The sequence below is a fragment of the Odontomachus brunneus genome, unplaced genomic scaffold, assembly GCF_010583005.1.
Source record: "Odontomachus brunneus isolate Ranch 3 - 2012 unplaced genomic scaffold, Obru_v1 Obru_scaffold_191, whole genome shotgun sequence".
Taxonomy (NCBI): domain Eukaryota; kingdom Metazoa; phylum Arthropoda; class Insecta; order Hymenoptera; family Formicidae; genus Odontomachus; species Odontomachus brunneus.
The window spans coordinates 517964-543456 of NW_022639641.1; the positions used below are offsets into that span (position 1 = coordinate 517964).

Below are 25493 nucleotides of genomic sequence, written 5' to 3' on the forward strand. Positions count from 1 at the left end.
CCCTCGCGTCATTTTATGTTTCTCTTACCTTTTGATTGTTACCGCATTTTTGATTCTCGATTAGTACGATCGTAATTGATTGAAGCAATAACGTAACAATAAGAATATTAATAATGATAATAAAAAGATGTGAGAGAGACTCTGATTCGACATGTCGCGACAGGCACCGGCGACGTATGTCGAGAAAAGAAGAGATTGCTTTCTAATAGTTTACTTACGATATTTGTCGACATTCGCACATCGTTATTTTCGACATTCTCGACACTGCTTTCCACACAAGACTCATTCTCGACAGACGAAAGGCGTGTAAAACGCGGAGCAATATCGATCTATGCGCTAATGGCGGCTGTTCGACACGAAAAGATAAAAAATGGCCGCACGATCGATGCCGTCCTTATAGAAATATCATACTAAGAATCATTGATAATTACTTATTTTCAGTATTAAAACTACTGGATAATAAGTAATTATCAATGATTCTTAGTATGATATTTCTATAAGGGCGTTTTCTGTGCTCACTCAGTTCCACTCGATTCGATAGATCGATAGTTCGACAGGTCGATCGATTGTGCCACGTTCATTTCTAACGCGTGCCAATTAATCCAAAGAGTACGTTCCCGCTCTTGTTAGGCTAATAAACAGTAATGAGAAACGCATAACTAAAATATAATTGGCCGAAAAACTTTAAGCGACTATCGATCTATCGGTGGTCACACAGAGTTGACTGTACAAAGCACGGCTATTCCAACGTGCCGGCTTATCCGAACGATCTTGTCGACAGCATTATCGCCTGTAATGTGGATTTCGGCTGACTTCATCGAGCCGCCATGTACAAAAAAGAAAAAAAAATTAGACGCGGCTTTCCTTATCGCTTCGGAAACAGGTGGATTAGGAGACCGGCCGTGTGAAGGGATCCCGCCTCGGCATCGGCGCGGCGAATAATGAGAAGACACAAAATTCCAATCATCCAAGCCGTTCCCATCGCTCGCTCGCTCGCTCTAGCCGCAACTGAATTACAATTTCCGATAACAGAAAGATTAGCGATCTCCGTCGATCCGTGCCGATACCTATATTCGTCGGGCGCGCCGGAAGCATTAAATTAGTTGCCATAATTGCGGCAGACACGAGGGAAAATTGTAATCGTCGCGAGGCGATACGAGTTATGGTTATTAGGGGCTCGTAAATGGTGGATAGTGATAGAGTCCGTGAGAGAGAGATCGATATAAGTGTCGAGAAGACGATGCGGCCGAAGTAAGACTGGCCGATGTGTTCGCGACTGTCTCAGCTCACGCGAATTCGAATTACGCGCCGGGCGAAAAGTGCGTGCGGGGATTCCGTGTGATCTCGCCCGCGGAGGTTTTCCCTCGGCTTCCACGCTCCCTCAAAAATTAGATCTCCACGGTGCTCATTAGTGTCAGGTGCATTCTTCCTCCGTGACTCCACGCCGTCGTCGAAAATCGAGACCGTCGAAATCATACCGGTTTCCAACGCCCCGCGTCCCGCGTAAGTCACCGGTCCCTTCTTTCGTGGCCGAGGCGAGGAGGTAATCGTTCGTGATCGATCGAGATCGTCCTCTCCCTATCTTGGTGGCGACGGTGGCGGTGGTGTGGTGACGAGCAGACGGACTATTTCCGCATGACATCACACCGCCCGCATTTAGCAGCACCACGATTTTCTATTTTCTCGACTCTACACTGGTGGCCCGCAAGGTCGGTCCCACCGAGATACGTCCCGATCAGTTTTTATTGCCTCTTCCCTCCCGTCACCCCTTCCTCCTTCCTGCCCTCAGAACTTCCTCTCGGGCGGTGCGCGCCGCTCTCTGGTTAAAGAGAGCGATGCTCTTCCCTTTCTTTCTCTCTCTTTCTCTCCCTTTCTCAGAAGTCTATAATTATTTATTGCAGTCGGAGAACTCCTAATTTAGCGTTATACAAGATTACGTTCATTTTGAACCGTCGTTTTTTTCTTCCGTAAATGCTCGTCGCGATAATATCGATTGGTACATTTATTAGCCATTCGAACGGATGATTCGTCCTTGTTATCTCATATCCCGTCGTTATTCTGCGCATATATATTTCTTCCCTGAATTATTTGATCTATAAGTAAATCCACTCCTCCCTTTCCCAACACGTTACATCGTTATTAGCGTTATATTGAGAGAAAAAAATATCTAAAAAGTAAATTTTTGTTTGGTGGATACTGATGAAATATTTACTTGCACCAACATGTATACATATATACTTTTACATTAAGAAAAACTTTCCTTCAAACGAGAAAATATATATTTTCTTAAGGCACCGTTACTTTTATGAATATAGACTTAAGTAAATATGTAGTACCTGAATAAATATGTTTTATTCTTCAGATATTTCTTCTCTCACGGTGCACCGTGGAAAAGAAATATTTAAAAATTTATTTGCGAGACACAAAGTTTCTTTACAAAAATCAACTTTATTTCATAGAAACAAGCATTATTTCATACAGAATTAAATTCTATATCTCACGAATAAATTTTCGAGTATTTCTTTGTCAATGTGTACTGAGAAGAAGATATTTCAACATTTATTTTTGAGACACAAAGTTTATTCACAGAAATAAACTTTATTTTACCGAAATAAATTTCATGTCCCACAGATAAATGTGTTTCTTCTCGGAGTACGTAGGGCCGTCATGTGTCCCGTACAGTTATACGTACACCACAATGCGCTGTTTAAGGAGGACCGCATTCCTGGAGCATAATGAACTACGCCACCTCTTTCCCCCTCTTCCTCCTTCCCTCCTTCTACCTGACGACGCGCCGAAGGAGAAAAAAGATGTTATTAATGTCGGAATTGTCCGCGGTGCTTCCGCAATTAGGCAGTAGCGTCGCGGTATCGCGGACAGCGGCGACGGAGCACGCGAAACTGGCTCGTCGCCGACGCTCGTCCCGTTAACACAACGGCGATCTAATCTCACGGCGTCGCGTCTACCGGCTCTCCTTCTTCCTAATCGAGAAATAATTGTACGAATTTGTCGGGCGAGCGACGTAGCCATCTCCGTCGCTGCCGTCGAAGAAATTCGTCCCCGCCGTCGTGTTGCTTCTTTAACTTTTTTCTACGCGTCGCCCGGAACAATGGGATCGACCAGACAAAGGAGCTGCTCTGCTCTGCTCTCCCTCTCTTCCTCTCTTCCTCTCTCTCTCTCTCTCTCTCTCTCTCTCTCTCTTGTCCTCCAGTTTCCCCAGGTTTATGCGCTGTACCGTTCGAATGACGCTAACTCGGTTAGCTATTCGTTAACGACGTTAGAAAAGGTCGGGAAAAATGACACACCTCAAACGTGGCGGCTATTCGATTCACCATTGGAGGAACAATTAATCTTCGGGACAGTTGCGAATAAACATTCGAAAGGAAATGGTTTTTCTCACTTTCTTCGAAAGGAAGAAAGAAATTTCGTCCTTTATGATTCCTCAAGTGTGCATCTTGACTTAGCTTCACCAGAGAATCGTGCCAAAAATGCCGATCACGACAACGATGAGAAGACAAAAATGAGAATAAAGCGCATATGATTGTGCACGCTTCAGAACTCGGTGTTTTATATCGACACTTTGTCGGCGTGTTTCCAACAGTTGGCAGGTTCTTCCAGCCGAATGCTTCTGTTTCTGGCGGTCACAAGCGTGGTCACGCTCTTCGCAACATGTCGCGCTTATTAAGCGCACCTTTGCTCACGCTGGAAAGGATAATGATCGTCTTTGGCTGACACGTTGTAAAAGAATAAACTGTTGAGTATGTTCGTGTTCGGCGGAAGTTCTTGGCGAAGCTCTGGCTGTTCTCTGCTGGACGCAGCGGACGTTACACGCTGATCATAAGATTAAACCCTCCATCCGCTTCGTACGTTTTTTCGAGAACAGTTTCAATTCACCCCCAATAAACTGACACACGTAAGCTTTACAGCAGCTTTAAGTGTATCAAATCACAAGATTTAACGGCGTTTTTTTTTAAGTTCCTTATAGTTCCAATCAACTTGCAATCACATTCATCACATAGAATGGTAAAATAGAGATACAAGAGAGATACGAAGAAAATGATGACAATTTGCTCAAAACAATACGTTAAGTGTAACATGAAAATCTGAGTGCAACTTTTAGCAAATTTGCTGCTACATCAATACAATAGAATAGAGTATAAACATTGTGGGATAAGCAACGCTTTAACCAGAAAATAGAGACCTAAAATAGTGAGAAAAATGTTTGCCCCGATTCTTTTTGCTTATACAGAGAGAGTAGTGCCGACCACGAGGGAAACCGCATTAACAAAAAAACGGGGAAGCAGACGGAGGATTTAAGACCGAGAATTCTGGGGCACCCTGTGTACCCGCGTGTCGGATGCGAAAAGTAACGTTAAGCCGACGCGCTGTATTACGGTAGCCTCGTACGAGAAAAATGTCGATAGTGGTGTACAATTTATAGAGGCGTCTACACTCCGGGGCGACGGTCGAGCTCACTCGTCTCTCTCATGGACGTAGGAATATTTGGACGGAGTACAAGGTGCTCCTACGAACGTAGGATGTGAAACTTCAGGAGAAATATCCGTCCATGTTTTAGTTGGTTAAAGTTAGCATGTACACAGCACACGAGATACATGTAGCTCAAATACATTTTCACGTCGCGTGCAGTCGCGTAATGATTTTAACCAAGACATTGTTGTATTTCGAAATTATGTGTTCTAGGCAAATGTAATGTCTGCAGCGAAGCGTTCCATTTTCTTCTACAATAGGCCTGATTGTTACGCGGAAGGTTGCAAAAGTGGAAGAACCGCAAACATAAGATACAATTGGAACAGAGATGATCCATTTTCTTCTATAACATGCCTGATTGTTACACGAAAGGCTGTAAGAATGGAAAAACCGCAAACATACGATAAAATTAGAACGGAGATAATCCCATGTCGCCGTCATCTTGGCTGATCCGTTACAATTCCCTTTTCGTTGAAGCTTCAACTTCGCGGAAGTATGTTCCGTATAGATATTCCTACGTTCATGATTTCTTTTCTTGCCGGGGCACGGTTCTCGGAACGTTTAGATTCAGTTTGCGAGCGAAATGGCGGAATGGCGATCACTAAATCCGTCTGGTCCCCGTCGTTCGCGAAACGACGGAGGACGCGGCGCGACGCGACGCCGGTCATCCGAGACGATCCGCGTCGATCGACGTGTTCCCGCGATAGCATCCAGCGGGACCGCGGAAGAGGATTTCTGCGCGAGCGATTCCGTAACGAGCGATTATGGCGGCTCCACTCGGCGCGTCCGTCGATTTCCTCACATGCCGAGTCCCATTCATTCATTCATCGCGCGTCATAACGTCGCGGCGGAACGGCATATAATCTTGGAATACAGGTATCCCCTTCTGTTGCTTCTCCTCCTCCTCCCCCGAGAAGTCGTCGAATTTACACCTGTGACTTGGGAAGTTCGCGCGCGCGCGCGCGAAATACGCGACGCGTGGAGAATACGAAATATGTCATTAACGAACGGCTTATGTCGGGACAGCGCCATAAACACGTGTTCGCGAAAATTATATGACTCCGTCGTCGAACTCGATGCTCGGTGTGATCTCCGCCACCGCGCGCGCGCGGCTTGTGATCTCGCTCGGCCAATAATCCCTCGAATTATACTCGCGTGAATATACTTGCGAAACGGCCGCTTTCAAAAGCGCGTCTCTAAAGTCGCTCCGGAGTTCTTTTTTTTCCCCCTGGAAATGACGCTGTTACGCGTACGCGCGCCTGCTGTGGCGCGAGCCCGCTCGGATCGTGATCCGCCCATGTTTCCACGGAGTAATCACGATCGTCGCGGCGACGTTTCTTTTCGCTCCTGTTCCCGGGTTATTCATGCGTTCCTAATGGCTCGCGTTGCGTAGCAGAGCCGGGTTTTTCTCCGCGGATCAAGTCATGGCCGATAAGTGATTTTTGCGCGTTTCACTGAGAGAGAGAGGGAGGGGGAGAGAGAGAGAAAGACAGAGAGAGAGAGAGAGAGGGAGGGAGGGAGGGAGGAACAGAGCTGCGCAGGTTTCGAGAGGACAACGGAGAGTCTGATCGTAGAAGCCTTGAACGAGGGCGCGACAACGTTCAGGTAGGAACGATCGATCGGTCGATCGCTTGGCTGGTCACTCGCTTGGTCGGTCGGTCGATTGATTTTTTCGTCACGGCGTCTGGTTGCACCGCTACTGCCTATTGCAGGTGGAAGCGACTTACTCTTGATCTTCCGTGGCTTCTCGGAAATTCTCTCCAGTCATCGGGCCGAACACCGCCGAAAGTCTCGGGCCCACCGCATCGTGGTTTTAATTCCATTGAACACCAAGTAAAAGTAACGTACTACGCATCAATGCATGTAACTTCCCGCTCGATGAGGTAAGTGCACATGAGAGAAGCAGCCTCACCGCTGCAACTAATCGTGGTTTGCTGAAAATGTGTTTGTTGGTGAAAGAAATTTGCTTCGCTACAACTAAAACTTTTGTCACCACATCGGCATCGCATAGCAAAATAATTCTGTCTGTTGGAAATTACACTTATAGGTACATTCCTGTATATATCTGTAGATTTATTCACACAAAAATAATTCTTATATTCCGCGAGAATATATAGACTTTACATCTCACAAATAAATGTACAAGTATTTTTTTCTCTTAATATATGTTATGAGACTTAACCGCACTGAGGAAGAATACTTTAAAAATTTATCTGTGAGTTAAACGTTTCTTCCACGAAAAGAAATTTTGCTTTGCAGAAGTAAATTTTATTTCGCGCAGAAATAAACTTTATATCTTTTACAAATAAATTTTTAAGTGTTTCTTAGTGTACCACACACGGCTTCTTGCTGTCATCGCAACGAGCTTCTCTTTTCACACAATATGACACGTGTCATAACACTCTTACATCGCAAAGTGAAAAATTGTAACATTGACGTTACTGTTACTTGGTGTTTACTGGAATATTGCGCGTCGCGCGCAACTTCCCTTTTTCTGCCTCGCCGCCGCCGTCGTCGGACATTTCGACGGATCGAATTCGCGTTTCATCATTTATGGAGAGTTCGGAGTCACGAGTAAGAGTCGTTGTCGTGGCGAACGGGGCGGTGCTTCTCTCACGAATTCCGTTTGTACGACAAAGTACGGTACAAAGCGACTACGTCCTCCTCCCGGGCAATAAAAGCCGGGAAACAATGTCTTGGCACGTTTGACAGACTCGTGGGAGAGACAGTGAGATGGAAATAGGACATCGGCGGCGGGCGTGAAGCGCTATGGGACGGCGGATCGGGAAATAAAACGAGATGGACACGTTACATGTGAAACGGGCGGGTCATAAAAATCCAAAGCGCAGGTACAAAGCTACGATCTACAAGTCCGCGCGAGAGAGAACGATCCTAATCTCCGGTCGCGCACTGCAGCGTTGGCCGAGACCTTATGGAAGGTTGTCATCATGAAAAAAAGAACAGCCGGAGATCGTCGGATTCGCAGCCGAGATCCATTAGAAACGCGTCAGGGTGCTTCGCGAACCTGGCACCAAGCCCGGAGAAAGCGTCGAAAGAAGAAAGGAAGGAAGGAGGGAAAGAATGAAGGAAGAGACCTCCATCAAGAATTCGCAACAAGTTCACGTCTTCTCCAACGTCTTTCTCTGGTTTCTTCCAGCTCGTCTTGAGAATTCGCGTTCGTCCGAAGATCACGCACAATCTCGGCGATTCTGTCGTCGAGTGATCGAGGACCTGCCTAGAACCGCACATCGAGGAACGTCTGGCCATTCGAATTCGAAGGACGCCGTTCGCTTCTTCTTCCTGCCATTTTTGGATATCATAAACGCCGCTGCCTCTCCAGGTACTTCACCGTTGATTCACGTTTTATACCGGCATTTTTATTCGCCTGCACGGGAGATATACTTAAATCACAGTCGTGACAGGTGACGGTTAAATCAAGAAACTGGGAACGTTGACCCGTCATATTGTATTACGACGGTAATTAATAGCAGAGGGCGCTCTCTCTCTCTCTCTCTCTCTTTCTCTCGGCGCGGCTCATTCGCCCGATCATAAACCACGACGGAAGGTCGAATGAACTGAACGACGCATAAATTTTACGTAGCAAACAGTCACAGACTCTCGCACCGGGATTTCGCAAATCGTTCTCTCTCTCTCTCTCTCTGTATCTCTCTTCCTTCCCCTTATCCTCTCCCTCGCGAGCTCGCAGACTCGAGCTAATGATCTCGCGTAATTGAATAAATGTCGCTGATTAGTCGTGATACCGTCGGGACGCGCTTTAACGAGCTGGAGCCATCGTCTGGATGATCGCTCGACTTGGCGTGAATTTAATCTAGAGTTAATCGGTATTTAATTTAAATGCCGCCGCGTGCTAACATGCTTACATTTTCCATCAGTCGTGCGACGCTCGATCCGTCATTGCATTAGTCCATGATATTCACTTACGGTCTGATAAACTTATTGGCTTATCGAAAAAAAAAGAAAAATGCACGCGAAGAACGCGGCTATGCGAGTCTCGAAATTATTCCAAGTGTTTCGAGCGCAACAGGGTTTATTACACTTGTTGACGCACGACGATCATTGAACTCACTCACTTTCGTGCATTCGCACGTGGTGAAGCGTATCAAAGCGCGGAAATCAAAGGCGCACGCGAAATCATGAACTAAAGAAGAAGTGGACGAGGCGGACAACAAAAATGAAAGAAAACAACCGGAATGCTGTGGCGCTTGTTGCACAGAGCGTAATGGCGTAGTCGCGGTTTTATTTTTTCTTGAACCTGACTTTCTTCGCGACTATCACGGCATTTGGTAACTTCGGATTAGACTGATTTTTGTGTTTCTTGCTCTCGACGTGCTGAGCGAACGTGGTCTCCGAGTTCAATGACAGATTACACGGCGCGCAATAATACTGCCCTGTAACACAAGTATAAGAAACGATCGTTGCATTAGCGTCCTGCCGGTCGTGCAATTAGATGTTGTGTAGGACAGACAGATATCTAATGTCACTTTTAAGTGTCTACACAACGGCAACGATCCCTTACCGGATGGGGTCCGATAAATAGAGTAATCTATGGGTTCAGCGACATTGGATGTGTTCTCGTTTTCGGCGGCTGAAACAGAAGGGGCGATCGGTGAGCAAGTCGCGTCAACTCGCGGCCAGGGAGTGTTCAGCCTTCGCGACTATTACCGAGCTCGGGTACTGGAAGCCCATTAAGCCGGAGCATCCTCAAGTGTCGGGCTCCGCGCTTGTGCGTTTCCAGCTGATCTTGACGATTGGCAGAGACTCCGCACAGATCGCAACGCAACGGCGTGGGATACGGCGGCGACGTATACATCGCTGGCGCGACTGTATTCGGTACGGGCGTTGTACCATCAGGTATCACAGGTGTTACCGTCGGTGCGGACTGCACGTCTGGTTGCTGAAAAGCCACTCCAATCCCGAAGCGTCCAGTCGAGTCGATCTGATTGTACTGATTCTGTGGCTTCTTCGTCGGCCTGTGGAAGGAACAGACGGTTTCAATCGTTGCGACTGTAACATTAATTTCGTCGTAGTATCGAAGCGGCCTCATCGCGCAGATGAATTCAAATGTTCTTATGTGAAACGCGGTTATTATTAAACGGGAAAAACGAGAATACAGATTCGTACCTGCGAGGCCCGCCGTTCGCCGCTCTAATGTGCTTTTTGCCTGCGTAGTGCTGCGTGGCGTCCGTCTGTGACGTGAACCACGTTTTGCATATCTAACAATGTGGATTGTACGCGAGGTGTATTAGTAGGATCCTGCATAAAACATAAACACACGCGCAAACTGCGTACGCGAAACATCTGATTGTGCTTCTTACATCACAGTAGTTTTGCCAGTCGTTATTGGTCGTGCTGCTCACTTGGCTTCCATCTTCCGTCTTCTGCTTCTTAACGCTTTGATTCAGGAACATCGACACTTTCTTCTGATGCGGCTTGCCGTCATAGTGCAGTTTCGCCTGCAGCGTCGAGTTCATCTGAAAAAATCACGACTCGCGTCGATACGATACTCGTGATCTTCGATGTGGGCTCTACAGCGTTGTTCTTTTTGCTTTTTTTTTTGCGGAAAAGTAAGTTGTATCTAGTAATTTGTCCTTATTATCTCAGGAGAGAGCCACATGTGCAAAACTTGCTGATTATCCGGATTAAATTAGTCGAGCCTTACGACTGCATTGCACAGATCACACTTGAGCGGTTTCATCAGCGCTGATAGCTCCCTTTGAGCGCTCGCCACTTTTTCTGAGAAATAAACAAAAACAGAGAAAATGATTAATGTTTGCTTAGCTAGTCGCATTCCCTTATAGAAATGTAATACTGATAAGTAATAATTTGGCCAGTGATAATTACTGTCGTTCAATAATTTTATTACTCGTACGAGTAATTATCACTGGTCAAATTATTACTTATCAGTATTACATTTCTATAAAGGTTGAGCGTTTACGCAGTGTACAAACATTTTACACTTTGTTCTACACGACAGCTTTACAAGGCTTTATGCCGTTTCGCATCCGGCTCATCCCTAAACAGCTATTCTTCCCGTTAGGAATCTTTTCTTTGATATGTTATACAATGTATTCGACTGCCATTATGTCCATTCTCAGACCCAGAGCAGAAAATATATAACGACCCCAAATACGTCCGGCATTGTGTCGTGTTAAAAAACACAGGTGAAGGTATAAAACATTCCAGAAAATAATCATTGGATATAGTCGTCCGGCGAACGTCAGGGGAACAGAGGTCGAGACACGGCAAGAGCTCAAAAGACTACAAGAGTTTACGGTGTGTTCTTTTTTCTCTCTCACGTGTACGTGGACACTGGGTCTGACGAAGATATATGGCCGTACGCGAAATTTTTCCGGCACGTTCAAACGGTTCGGAGGACACGCCCTCCTGCTCGAAATTCTAAATTACCTGCGTCCTGTGCGGGGTCAATAAATTCGTTCTTGCGTTTGTAATATTTGTTCTTGTTCTTTGTCATAGTCTGCGCGGCCACAGGGGGAGGTATCGTCGCGCTGGCGCCCTTATACGCCGTATCGTACCAAGGAGAGTAAAGATCCGCCGTGTCGTTGTCAGTGGGTATCCACCAGGGAGTAGCTGCCGGTTGCCTGGGGGTTTGCGGCTGCACCGACGGAAACGCAGAAATGTAGGGGGTTGGTACGGGCACATTTGGATACGTAGTGGCCAGGTTTGGTGGAATCGTGTCCGGTGTAGATGGTGGCGGTATTGCCGTTCCTGCGGCCATTATATTGTCGCTCGTTGTCGCTGATCGTTGTTGCTGCTGCTGCTGCTGCGTCTTTGCGGGCACGATGCTGCTGTTGTTGCTCGACGATTTGTTCAAAGACGACGGCGGCGGCGGCGGTGGTGGCGGTGGCGGTGGCGGCGGCGGCGGCGGCGGTGGCGGCAGAAAACATTCGAGTCCTGTTGAATGAAAAGATAGATGTAAAAAATGAAAATTTTCTCCAAGGTCAGTGATCCGGGTTGTGCTTTTCGGAACAACGGAATAGGTATTCTTCCGCAAAATATCGGCAGAATCGTATTACCGTACATTGTCGGAAAAAACAAGGCCGTTTCCTCGAGTGTACGGTTCACAATGGTGACCGAGTTATTTCGCTAGTCTGAATGGCACTATTCGTCACGGTCCGGTCATTAGAGGGAAATTCTTCGGACGCATAAGCCGGCAGAGACGTCATTTTTCACGGTTGCACGGTAGCGTGCGGGAAGTAACCGCCATTCTTTATTTTGCGTCACGGTAAAATGCATGCTTAGAGCGCGCTATTATTGTCACATTATTCCTACTTGTTTGTATTTACCTTGTCCGAAAGTTTTTGTTCGGTCTAACGACTAGAACGACGTACAGATGGTCTCCTTTGACTTTCCTTTATCATGAATCGGACCACGAAGTTTACTAATGTGGTCCAAATCACAATAACGTGCGGCGTGGTTTGCCGACGCACCAAAATTCACAGGTCCGTGGTAATGATTGCAGAGTAGCCGAATTACAACGGCAAGAACGTTCACGCGTTTGCGACGCAAACGACGAGATACCTATGTCACCTGTTGTCATCCGCGTCGGATTGCATGTTCGATAATGGCGCGCGACGTACACGCGCCAATGATTCACGTCAAGTCGACTAGCACACTTCACTTTAAGTGCAGTTCCATTCCCTAACATAATTGTCGATTATTCGAGAAACCGGTGGCTCTTCGGACACCTAAACAGTTACGATACACGGGTATTTCACGCGATGATGCGCCTGACCGAACGTACCTAACCAGATGTTATTATGCTAGAAAGTGGGACTGCATTTATGGAGCTTGATGTACAAAGCCCGGCGCGATCGGCGAGATATCGTTTCATAAAGCTGCAACATCCGGCGACAATTTATTCGTCTCTCGCGCCCAGATAGTGGCACGTATTTAGCTTATCATATATCTCTACGCCGTGTAGACGCTGCAGTGTCGACGTTACTTATTCAGACACCCGTTCTCGTCTCACCTCGAGAGTCACCTTCGTTATTATTCACAAACTGATATCTACACGATCGAACGAGCGAGTTGGATATACATACCTCGTTAAATCGAGTTCTGTTAAAATGTGACGCGGCTTCACGTGCACGAACTTAAAATAAGATATTCGTTTCGTTCTATTTTCGACGTGATCAAATTTATCCATCTATTTTAACGAGAAATATCCCAGATATAAATTTCTAAAAGATGTTTTAAGGTCAAATTTTCAATGAAGAAAAAAATATCTAAAAAATGAAGAATATTTATTCGTAGTGCTCTGATATCATATTTATTTAATCTGATATCATAAAATTTTTTGAAAACGAGAAAATGTTCATTTTTCTAAAATCATTTATTTTTATGAACGCAACTGTTTATTCCATTTAAACAAAAAAATTTAGATTTAGTATAAACATGTTATTAATAGCCACCGAATAAATATTTTTATCTTTTAAAAAGATATTCTTTCTCTCACAGTGTAGTTTAAACTTAAATTAAATTCTATTCTAATTGTATATGTGTGTTTGAACAGAATTTAAGATTGAAGTTCACACTACTGTCAAAAAATTAATTCTTCTATAAGATGTTTAAAACATGTCCTATTTCCTTAGACAGTTTTTAACTTTATGCTGCCTTTAAGAAACAGAAAATGCAATTGATGTCTTGCAAATTGTAAAAATTTATACCAACTTATTCGTTGAGGTATCTCGCGACCGATACAAAAGCAGCGAGTTCCTCCGTGTACATTAGATACTATTTTAAATACGACCGCGGCCTTGACGAGCGCTAATCAACCTGGCATCCCGCGTGGGTATGCCTTCGCACGTGGATATTTCCATTTTTACAAAAACCCGCTCCGACGTATCGATTGCTGTTGTTCGCTCTTCAGAATGTCAACAGAGTCGAGCACGATTTTGAAACGCGTGCGAACACACTCACGCGTGAGAATTTATCCGAAAGAAAAGGAATAAAGTTCACAAATCACGCTCGTGTAAACGCAACAATGTATCGCGCGATCGGTATCGTATTTTCGCGCGCGTCACTTGCTATGCCTGCAATTCGCTCGTCAATCAATCAAAGTATACACGTTAATCGTTGCATCCGGCGGCTCGCGATGGCTGCTTCGTGAGCGTCGCAAACGGCGATCCCCGCGATCGAATCTCGTTCTCGGCGACATGATGCATGAAAGCCGCGAGCGAGCAAACGCGAAGTGCTCGAGATTTCGCATTGGGAAATCCACGGTTCTCGAGCGGCTTTTTCTGCCGAACTTAGGTGGTTATCGCGAATGCGTTATCGCGAGATGAACGGCGAAACGATCGCGGCGGGGATCTGGGGACGAAGGAGGGGAAGGAGGGAAACGGAGGATGTTCCTCGGAAGCTGCGTCCACTACTCACCCGGCACTTCTGGGTTCTCTATGACCTTGGCGCTGGACATTTCGCCGCGATGCGAGGCAACTCGCGATATCTATCTCGGTCGTTGGTCGAACTGAAGCAGCGGTACACCGCGAAGACGACGACACGGCGACGATCGCGTGCACGCCGTGACGGCTCCTCCGTCCTCGTCGTCTCGCACGGTCCCCGAACGTCGTTATCGGTCGTTTTTCCTAGACGGTGTGCAGCGGTGTTGCTTGCCAACCTGCGCGTCGACATCGACAACGACTGTCACTTGTCACCACCAACGTGGGAATACGGAGCGAAAAGTGAGTGTGAGGTTAATTGAGGCGAATTTGACACAAGCCACCCGACGACATTACGCGAAATCGCGCCTGTGGCGCAACATGGCCGCGCGCATTATGCTCGCCGAGCGTGCCGCTGTACCGCTCGAAATTATCGCGGGCGGCGGTAGGGAAGGCGCGTTTTCGCTCACATATTGGCCCGGCACATCCGTCCGTGACTCGTGATCATTCATCACGATAGACAGTATGAGCGAATTGCTAGAATGCCTGCGCGAAAAAATCGCCGACGGTCACGGCATGGTTGGACAGCTTCGACTCATGGACAAGATCGACGGCGTCGACAAGCTGATACGGAAGATCCAGCAGGAGATTAAGTTCCTGGAAAAGGTTAGTGGGGCGATTAGTGAGATGCTAGTTTTTATATCAGAATCGGTTAACCTCCAAACTTCTCTGAAAGATATCTTAAAAATGCCTTAAGAAAGCAAACTTCTTTTTTTAAATCATTTTAAGAAGTCTTTAAGACGACTTTTAGAAATTTCTGCTACTTGAGACGCTTATTGGAACAATCAAATTGTCCATTCTTGCCTACTTTTGTTGGCAACATCAATTCTGTTTTTTTGTCAGCTACATGTTTTGCACTTTATTTCCTAACCTCTCATGCCTCTTTTATTCCAATAATGATAGAATTGGCTTCTCATTTTTAAATTGATAATTTTGTTTTCACAGGTACAAAGCACAGAGACTGTGAAGAAGGAACATCTACAGAGCACAAATCTCATTCATCTCAACGCTGTGATAACTCGGCTGTCTTGTGCAAAGAATCCTACCAGTGTGATGAAGCCTTTCAAATATCAGGAATCACGTTTGGAAGTAGATATAGTGTGTAACAATGGTTCATCATGGGTGAAGGTTATAGCCAGAAATGCCAAAGCTTTGACTCTGATATCGCTTGGCAATGGAGAATATGGACAGAAATCCATTCTGGATCAAGCTAATTCTTATCTGATGTGTAGCAAATGCCACCTGCATCGCTATAGGCCACCAGATGTCATATTTTACTTTGCCTGTGGCATAGAGATTCCTTTAGCATCACGCTTGGAGCAAATGGGTGTTATTGTCGAAGGAGACAGGATAGACACTGATTTTGAGAACTTGAATCAGTATGAGAAACATCTGGTAAATATTTAGGAGACTCTCAATTATATAAGGTCTATGGCTATCATAAATAATGTTGTTGCATTATAGTCGTGTATATATTTACTTAGAAATATCATGTTTATAAGATATTGAACATTGTATATCGAGATACTAAAAGCTGCTTTCCATTTACATGAAAATTCAGATAAATTTCACTTGTGATATCATAACTCAGTTGAATGCACGTTTTTGTTTTCACAAATGAGATTTAACTGAGTTTTTACCTACAATCTGCACAACTTTGTGTGCTTTAGTGAGTTTTGTTAATTCACATTAAAAGTGAGGTTATAAACTTGTGTTGTTATGTGTACTTTGTCACCAAAACGAGCAAATATGGATAAAATGACATAAAATAATTATTGAGACTAAATAATTTTGTAAATAATTTATTTTAATTGTCATATCTTTTATTGCAAATAGCAGATGGATGGATCACTAATTATAACAATTTACAATGCAACAATTTGAGATTATTGAGAATATTCTCACTTGCGCGTTATTTTAATCTACTGAACAATGACGTCATTATATGAGTATAAAATACTCGGTACTTGGTATTAGACTTGGTACTTGTGTGAAAGTGGAAAGCAGCTAAAGACAGTTTCATGATGCTTATCATGCTTATCATATATTTTGTTTGCTTCTGGAGGTAGAACACAAGCTGGATTTCCCCTGGGAATCTACCGATGACTCTGAGAAAGACTCGAACGTGGATCTACAGTCGTTGAACACGTCTGCGCTTTCCACCGAGATCAAGCTCCTGAATCTGGATGTGTCAACACTATTGGCTTACGTTAGTAATATAGCCAACGAGCATAGCAGTTACGCTTACCGGGAACCGCTGCTTTCGCAGCAGGCTGAGATGGAGAGGAAACATCCCATAAAACCGATCCTAGAAAATTTGTTTTGCGACAAGGATCTCATTGTGTGTCGGACAGCATACGATAACTTCATGAGCATCATCGAATTTATCGGCGGCCCGCAGGAGACGCAACGCGCGCACGAGTTGTTGAAGAAACTTCGAATCGTCGACGACATACCGACTGGACGGGTTATGGGGTTACGTTTGGGCGGTAAAATCAAGGATCGATCGCGGTTGGTATTTGCGACCGGCGAAAATATGAAGAGCATTACTGTTTCCGCCAACGAAGGATTTGTCAGAGCCGCACGTATGCAGGTACGAATTCCGATATCGCGCGATATAGCTTTTCGATTTCGCGACTTTCTCGCGACAATTAATGTATCATTATGCTTCTTTCAGGGTATTGAGTGTACAGTCTTTTTACATGAGCCAAGATCACTGTCTGAAGTTAAAGAAGGTAACGCGACGAGTATACAACCATCTTGATATTGCTCGAGATCCACGTCTAGCCAATTGCGAACAAAGTATACTGCCGTACAAAATATTGAGCGTATTTTTATCGTTAATTGTATCATTTTATACGTTAACGTAATAATAGATTTTACTTCTCCCAGAAAGAGAATCTGCCGTGCTTCGTTATCATTATTTACACGAATGTTGAACTTGTTAAAAGAGATCTTGCTAGATTTTCCTCGAATTCTGTAAAATATGAAGTAGATTGTAAATACATGGACTTGTGTCGCAAACTGTGCGTTAAGAACTGTTTTGTATGCGAAATATTCAACGATACCTTCGATGAACTTATTGAAGTGAGGATTCCTCTCCTTGGCAGTACGTATATATTCTCGACTTTTCTCCTTGTTCCCAAGATGCATATGACACTTGGCACTGTTCAGGAGAGCCTTTAGATTCGAGTCGTTCACTTTTAAAGCCCATTCGCAATCGTGCAGCGCCTTCTCGAACAAGCCGAGGTACATGTACGATAAGGCTCGGTTATTCCATAACACAGAAGAGTCCTTGCGCTGTTCCAACGCTTTGCTGTAATAAGTTATAGCTTTCTCGTAATCGCCCATCTTGAATGCACCGTTCGCGATTCTCTTCAAGGTCTCTGCTCGCTCGTTCCTGGCTTTGCGATCTTCAGCCCGCTTTTTAGCGTCGTCCTCCACATTCTTCATGAAGATTTCTGCTTGCAGAAATTAGAATATTTATAATTGCTTATATGCGCTGCATGCTATTAATATTATGTAATATACTATTATGCTACATACAGTTTGATGACAGTATTCTAACGAGCAATCAAACAATTCACCTTGTGATATCTTGCTTGGATCATTAGAGTTATCTTCCTCCATGGAGTACTTATTGATCACCGATCGATTGGCTTTAACCTTGATCTCTACATCTTCGTAGATTTCTCTTTGAGTGTTATTCTGTAAGATCCTGTCAGCTAATATCCTTCCACATTCTTGCTCCTCCGGGTTGTGAGATGCTAATTTCTTCACAATGCTCTCTTGATGGAAGAATGAGACAATTAATTGATAAAACTGCAAATGTTTTAAATATGGCTCTTTTGGGAAATCAAACGTGGAGAGGAACAAGTAAGTTATTGTCAATCTCAAACTCTTTGAATGCATTAATTTTTGTCCGACTAAAGAGTCCTAAAAAAAGCTTGCCTTCTGGTCGCCACCAGTTTACTACTTGAACACAAAAGGTCTGTTCTTTTCAGCTGAACTGTCTAAACTGGTGCAATAAATTTGGGTGAGACAAGTATATTTTTTCTTTAACTTACTGCAACAGTTCAGACTAGCTGAAAAGAACAGACCAAAATATATTTTGTTTTACTCTAACTTATTGCACCAGTTCAGGCAGTTCAGCTAAGAACAGACATAAAGTTTAGTGACATAAAGTTTATACAGACAATTGACATAGTTTTTAATAATTGATGTTTATACAGTAGAAGAGAATTATCAATGACACTTACCTACTTCGGTGACACGATGCATGAAATTCTGAAATTCCTCTTCTGTTACATTCTTATCAGGATTTAAGTTGTCAATAATGCCATTCACACATTCTACTTTATCACAGCTTATTTTATTCATTTTCATATTCATTTTGTATGGAAAATAACCATAGAAACAATGGTAAAAACTTTTTTGTATACACTCTGTACAGAGAAGAATATCAAACAATTTGCTTCCATAGGAACACAACAGTTGGGTTGCTAAGGGTTACTATGTTATATATTCACATTATGTATACACATATGTGTGTACTAATGATGCGAGATCTTAAGTAAATATATATAGATCTTAGATAAACTTAATAATCTATATAGATATTAAAGAATAAAGTAAATTTATTACTTGCTAACAACCTGAAGAAGAGGAAACATCTGAGATTGCTTTATTATAAAGGCAATATAAATGCATAACAAAAAACAGTGTATTTTATAATAAAGTCCTAACTCTCATAAAAACCTTTTGTTCAGAGGAAGAATGATCTGTGAGCTTTCATTCTCTGTATATGTGTGTGTATGTATAAATATTGAAATACATCAAATTCAGAGAAACTGTTTATGGACAGAAAAATGTTTTATGCTTTCTCGATAGTCACTGTTGATCTCTAACACCTGGATCTTGTACAGAAGAGAGACAGTTCGCGCGAGGACGAGTGTTCTACCTCGCAGTGCGTCGAGCATAGTGGAACATCTGCGTAGGTGCTTTGCTAGTCTCCGAATTGTCGTTGTCGATCTCGTCTATCTCCAAGGGGTCCATGTCAACATCCTCCTCTACATCTGGCAATATATCGACCTCATCCTTGATATAGACTGCATACTTCATGCCGTGATCAAAGGCAGAGCTGTTTCTGACTTTCCTCCTATCTAATGGCTCGTTCTGCTTGCTGTCCTGTGCACAGGACGCAAGCAACGGTGCACAAGATTTCCCTGCTGTGATCTCCACCTCATCCATGATGCACAGTTTCTTCAGAGGTAACGGCTTGTCCTTGGAGATTGCAGACAGTATGGATGGCCAACTGATGGCAGGATCTACAGGATCCTTTCTCTTCTGGCAAGACTGAGGCAGTCCCTTGCTGGTGCTTGGTAAGTCGTTAATATCTACAATACTGATGCCGGAGTTACCGGTCTCGAGCCGTTGATTCAGCGCGTTTATGCTGATCTCCTCGTTCTTCCTAATGGCCATGTTGTCTTGGGGAATAGCTTTGGGTATGTTCTTGTGCGAATGGGACGACGGGTGAGCGGTGAATCTCGCCTGAGCGGCGGATTTGATCTGCGTTCGGGTGTTTATTTCGGCATGCGATTCGGTGCTGACCCTGCCGGGCAGATTCCTCGCCTCCTCTAACTTCAGACGTGACACCGCGGCAGGCTTCCTCGAGCCTTCGCTAGTGGTTGTGTGGTTCATTTCACCGGCCATTACCGAGGTCTGGATATGCCGTAGCCCGGTAACTTCGAGGATCTCGGCGAGTTTGAGCAGCCGCCTAACCTCACTTTGCACTACTTGTATCTCACCGCAATACATGAAGTTGACAATGGTCTTAAGGTCGTCCGCCTCGATGTCGTGGAGAATGATCATCGGATGCGGATGATCATTTGCCATGAGTAGTCGACGGAAGAACGTGCTAGAGTTGGCCAGTACCATTTTGTGACACTTTAGTATTGTGCCATCCTTGCACACCAAAGATAAGTCCACAAATTGTTGTTTTTCATAGCAGGTATCGAGCGAGACCGCCAAGTGAGACGGAAAACTCTGCCATTTCAGACTTAGCACGGTTTCTTCCTTCATCGCGCCGGTTTTTAGTCAGCTCACTCAAATTTTCGACTCTCAGTAAACGTACGACGCTCACTCGGCGTTACTAACAACAGTATCCGCCATGCCACACGTGCCGCTGTCATCGTTCGCGGTTAGGGATGGGCGATATTGAAAAAAAGAATTGATGCTCCAAGGAACGATTGATTGTAAAAAGAGATATTGAGCTTGAATGAGAGTGATTGTAGCTCGAGGATAATGTAGCTATTCTTCATATTTTCGTAATTGTTCGATAACTGATAAATTATTAATGATAATATTTAATGATACAAATAAACTGCTCGCTGATCGACAATGTAGTAATAATCAATGAAATTAATGTGGTAATAATCAAATTAGTCTTTCGTGTTATACTTTTAATATATACTATATATAATTTATTATTTCTGGAAAATAAAAGGTCTTCTGTCTGGTCATTGAATCGTATCACTTGATAATATAAGAATATTTGCCTAGTTATTGAGTCGTACTACTCGGTAATGAGCTCTTTTAATTTGTCGTTGAATTGTTAAATTTGAGGATAAAGAGGTTTCGAATATTTTACATAAACAGAAAATGTACGTCCGACTCGCCGTTGAGTCGTGCTACTTGAAAAATAAAAGATCTTGAAAAATAAAAGATAGTTTATCACTGGAAAATAAAAGTACTTCTGACCATATTGTTGAGTCGTACTATGCGCTCAATTGAAGTATAAACAAATCTTAAGGCCAAATCACACTAGCGATTGGCGATTGATGATTGACGATTGAAGATTGGAACTTGGACTAATTGGAACAAAGCAAGCCAAGGTTGAAGCTTGTTGATTCGTCAAAATCTAATCTTCAATCGTTAATCGTCAATCGTCAATTGCTAGTGTGATTTGGCCTTTAAGCGTCTTCTACAATGGCAGTAGGAGTAGTAGTAAGAAATAAGCAGTAAGTAAATAGACCAATCACAATCGATTATTTTTGAAACGTGAGAATGGAATTGGTCAATTTGCTTACTGCTTATTTCTTACTACTACTCCTACTGCCATTGTAGAAGACGCTTTAGACCCGATCTACAATAGATGGAGTAAGGAGTAGGAGTAGGAATAAGAAATAAGCAATAAGTAAACAGACCAATCACAATCGATTATTTTTGAAACGTGAGAATGGAATTGGTCAATTTGCTTACTGCTTATTTCTTACTACTACTCCTACTGCCATTGTAGAAGACGCTTTAGACCCGATCTACAATAGATGGAGTAAGGAGTAGGAGTAGGAATAAGAAATAAGCAATAAGTAAACAGACCAATCACAATCGATTATTTTTGAAACGTGAGAATGGAATTGGTCAATTTGCTTACTGCTTATTTCTTACTACTACTCCTACTGCCATTGTAGAAGACGCTTTAGACCCGATCTACAATAGATGGAGTAAGGAGTAGGAGTAGGAATAAGAAATAAGCAATAAGTAAACAGACCAATCACAATCGATTATTTTTGAAACGTGAGAATGGAATTGGTCAATTTGCTTACTGCTTATTTCTTATGGCTCCTGCACACTAGATGCGGTAATGGCTTTTGCACACAGGACGCGGTAATGCTTGCCGCGCGGCGGAAGTCCGCTCGACAGCCAATCAATATGCTACTTTCCGTAATAACCTTCTAGCTCTTATGGAAAAACAACATATTGATTGGCTGTCGCGCGGACTTCTGCCGCGCGGCAGGCATTACCGCGTCCTGTGTGCAGAAGCCATTACTTCTACTCCTACTCCTTACTCCATCTATTGTAGATCGGGCCTTATGCGTCGTCTACAATGGGTGCTTTCCAATTGCTTAATCATCTTGACACATATGTACATAGAAATGCACAAAGTGTAACGTTGTGCACGATTTAATTGGAACAAAGTAGCAATGGCGTTGGGGCATGAGTCACTGATACGCCTCTAGCCAAATATTGAAGGAAGGAAGGAAGGAATTGGAACAAAGTGTGTACTATTATATATTTATGTCGGATAAGGTTAGGATTATTTTCAACTATGCTTATATTTTGGTATTTTTTACTAATAAATAATAAAATCTAAATAATAAAAAAGATATTATCCACTTCATGTCGTAAATGCCAATCTCTTTTCAAGCCGCTACGCTTATTAACTTTAATTGTCATTAGAAAACACTAGTTTACACAGCCGACTAGTAGCTCTCGAGTACGGATGTGTAGTGTTGTGTCGACGATTACGACATTGGAATGCAACTTGTGTCGCCATGTGCATGAAAATGTCTAGGGATATTGCAATTGGAAAGCACCCAATGAAAGTAGGTGAAATAAATAGTAGTGTCACGTCCTACCGACCAGGCTGACGGCCAGTAATATTTTTCTTTGTCCAAACAACCCTTTGCCTGAGACACGTCAGGTACGAAACCTTCCTTCCCAGAAGGAAGGCATCCCAGATAGCGTCACTACCATTCGGACCCCCCCCCCCTCCTAAAGGCGGGATAACAAGAGCTGAGAAAAGGAAAGCAGCGGGCAGTCAGTCGGTCGTAGTCGAGTGCCGAAATCGGGAGCCCAAAAGTACTCCTCACCTCCAACCCCATTCTAACCCTTAGTTTTTCTAATTATTAAGTAACTAATTCTAAGTTATCTCTAACACTCCTAAACATTTACAAGTCGTTATTCTAACGTAAAATTCTTAAGTTATTAACCAATTACTTTAGCTGTTTTGTCTATTTTGTAACTCTAATTATACTTAGGATATTCGTAAGCATATTATACATCACGAATCACGTAATACACATATATATACATATACCACCTGTAGTAACTCTATTTTTACTCTCCCTCATTCGAACATCCTTACACGGCACATTTTCCCCTATGTCCAAACGGAATCGCGACATACCGTACTCCTCCCTAGTGCCCATCGGTTATTTACAAGTGACTCGAATATCCGAATTTGCCGCCGCACGATCCAGGACGAGGTTTCCCAGCGTCGGCAACACCTAGAAGTCTAGGAGGTGCTGAGCCACACGAGCCACGGGAGCGCCATCCAGAGACACAGAGAGCAACCGCTCTATGCATACTATCGGTAAGTCAGTATCTACACTATACGTGCGAAACCACGACTAACGCCTGCGACCGGCCTACCGTAAGGTTATACCACGCGTCTTGCACGAAATCCATCGCGACTACCCTCGATCGCACGGATCCCCGGGTAGAATCACGTGATTCGTTTAGCCCGAAAATTGCGATCTAGTCCCGTGCTAGGGTTCGAACGCGATCCTTCGCGGCAGCGTGGCCGCAACCCGCCGGGACGTAACAGTAGTAAGAAATAAATAGTAGTAAGAAATAAGCAGTAAAGCCAGCGACACACGATGCTTGTTTTCGTGCTGGATTGCTTGCTGAATGGAAATACTCTATTCTGATTGGTCCGCCTTCAGAAATGCACCAATCAGAACAGAATATTTCCATCCAGCAAGTAATCCAGCATGAAAACAAGCATCGTGTGCCGCTGACTTAAACAAATTGACCAATTCTTCTTATTCAACAATTATCGATTGTGATTGGTCCATTTACTTACTGCTTATTTCTTACTAATACTCCTACTGCCATTGTAGACGATGCATAAAGGGACGTTTACATTGGAAGTAAACAGTAAGAAGTAGGAAGTAAGAATAAGAAATTGACTAATCATAGTTGATTATTCTTCTCACATTCGACTGTGGTTGGTCAATTTCTTACTATTATGGCTCTAGCACACAGGATGCGGTAATGCTTACCGCGCGGCGGAAGTTCGAGCAACAGCCAATCAATATGCTGCTTTCCGTAATAACCTGCTAGCTCTTACGGAAAAACAACATATTGATTGGCTGTCGCGCGGACTTCTGCCGTGCGGCAAGCATTACCGCGTCTTATGTGCAGGAGCCATTACTACTTACTTCCAATGTAGACGTCGCTTAAGCGTCGTCTACAATATGCGGAGTAAGCTTGGAATAAGAAGTAAGCTATAAGAATTAACTAATCATAGTCGATTATTATAACAATAATCAATGACTAAGTTTACACGGCAACTTAAAACCAATTTAGTAACTACCGTAGTTAGTAAACTCTTGAATCCGATTGGAGTATATTTCTAAATCTAAAAGAATATACCAATCGGATGCGAAAGTTTACTAAATACGTTGTTACTAAACCGGTTTTAAGCTGCCGTGTAAACTTAGTTTATGGCTGCGTTTAATAGAGAATGTTGCTTTGCAACTGTTGTAAAATTCATAAATCTAATGGGTAATGCTCTTGGATTCAACCAAAATTAAGAGCATATCCCAATCAGATTCACGAATTTTACAACAGTTGCAAAACAGCTTTCTTTGCTGAACAGTGAACTATATACATACTGGAAGGCTTATGCAGGATTCACATTGCGTCCGATGTCCGACGTACGACGTCCGATAACCAGTAAAAGAATAGCTTTCTAATGGAGAATTGAATTCTATATTAGAAAGCTGTTCTCCTATTGGATATCGGACGTCGTACGTCGGACATCGGACGCAGTGTGAATCCTGCGTTACTGCAATGCTTAGAAGCCGGGTACGAAAAGAAAGAGATAGATTGCTGAAGGCACCGTGCGAGTTCAGCGGAAAAAACGCTCAGTGAGGGTGCCTTCCTATGCGGCGTAACTTGCATCAACCAATCACATCATTTCATTTAAGTACCAGTTTTCGCCTAGTTATTTTGTGCTCTTTACGCTATTTTCGTTACGCCAAATCCAATTTTTGGCTGAGTAGTAAGCGTATCTTTTAGTGTCATTTGAACTAAAAAGTAATTAAAATAGATATTGTCATATATAAAAAGTTTTGCAAAGCAATAATAAGAAATGGATTAGGATCAAATCAAGGTAAGTTAAGAAATAGCTTTATATCGAGTTTATTATGTAATGTTGTAATAGCATTTTGTCATATTTGATTCACTACTCAGGGCATGTCGATACAAAATTTTTTAGGGTTACATTTGTATATCAATGGAATGTTCGTGTTGCTTGCATTTTTGCATGTAAAAGCTTTTTCATACAGCACAGAAGCTTGCAGTTACGTTGTAGGAACATTACATCACTTCAAATTTCAACGTAACACATTGCAGAAACATAGCATAGAATTGCAACATTTCATTGGAAATGTTAAAACAACATTGCAGAAACATTATAAATAATTAAAAACTATAATGCTATAATTTATGCATAATACATGTACGATATATGCATTTTGTAAAGATACAATTAATGTAATAATGTAATTCGGTTGATATATGAAAGTATAATATACTTTGGATGACGAACTCGCTAAGCGTCGATAACGTAGAGGCGATCGTCAAAAAGTAAAAAACGTTATCATTATTTATCGACGTTACCGATTTCATGTATATATCGATACATATAGATATTTATCAAGTAAAGACGATCGTCAA

The 25493-nt window shown here is 43.2% G+C and overlaps 4 protein-coding genes across 5 annotated transcripts; 1 reads left to right on the top strand and 3 right to left on the bottom strand.

The window, feature by feature from the left end:
• Positions 1–1808: 1808 nt before the first annotated feature.
• LOC116851772 (zinc finger protein 385D-like) lies at positions 1809–14052 on the bottom strand. 2 transcript variants are annotated; one of them, XM_032831549.1, is made up of 8 exons: positions 13906–14052; positions 10915–11421; positions 10169–10242; positions 9825–9980; positions 9631–9722; positions 9172–9479; positions 9016–9094; positions 1809–1845 (listed from the first exon to the last, which is right to left on the bottom strand). In XM_032831549.1, exons 1-8 carry the CDS (start codon positions 13943–13945, stop codon positions 1824–1826), a joined length of 1278 nt encoding a protein of 425 aa, XP_032687440.1. In that variant the 5' UTR covers positions 13946–14052; the 3' UTR covers positions 1809–1823. The 2 variants fall into 2 exon arrangements, with proteins under 2 accessions (XP_032687440.1, XP_032687439.1); XM_032831548.1 differs by lacking the exon at positions 1809–1845 and adding an exon at positions 6547–8897 and having other exon boundaries at positions 9026–9094.
• A 341-nt stretch (positions 14053–14393) lies between these two features.
• On the top strand, positions 14394–17002 carry LOC116851773 (UPF0415 protein C7orf25 homolog). The gene is made up of 4 exons (XM_032831551.1): positions 14394–14573; positions 14913–15362; positions 16033–16560; positions 16645–17002. The coding sequence occupies exons 1-4, from the start codon at positions 14433–14435 to the stop codon at positions 16729–16731; spliced, it is 1206 nt and encodes a 401-aa protein (XP_032687442.1). The 5' UTR covers positions 14394–14432; the 3' UTR covers positions 16732–17002.
• Positions 16810–18524, bottom strand: LOC116851775 (tetratricopeptide repeat protein 12-like). Its single transcript, XM_032831553.1, has 4 exons — positions 18227–18524; positions 17555–17755; positions 17036–17428; positions 16810–16944 (listed from the first exon to the last, which is right to left on the bottom strand). The coding sequence occupies exons 1-4, from the start codon at positions 18357–18359 to the stop codon at positions 16892–16894; spliced, it is 780 nt and encodes a 259-aa protein (XP_032687444.1). The 5' UTR covers positions 18360–18524; the 3' UTR covers positions 16810–16891.
• Positions 18525–18668: 144 nt separating this feature from the next.
• Positions 18669–20162, bottom strand: LOC116851774 (longitudinals lacking protein, isoforms H/M/V-like). The gene has a single exon (XM_032831552.1). It carries the CDS (start codon positions 20046–20048, stop codon positions 18924–18926), a length of 1125 nt encoding a protein of 374 aa, XP_032687443.1. The 5' UTR covers positions 20049–20162; the 3' UTR covers positions 18669–18923.
• Between the last annotated feature and the right edge of the window lie 5331 nt (positions 20163–25493).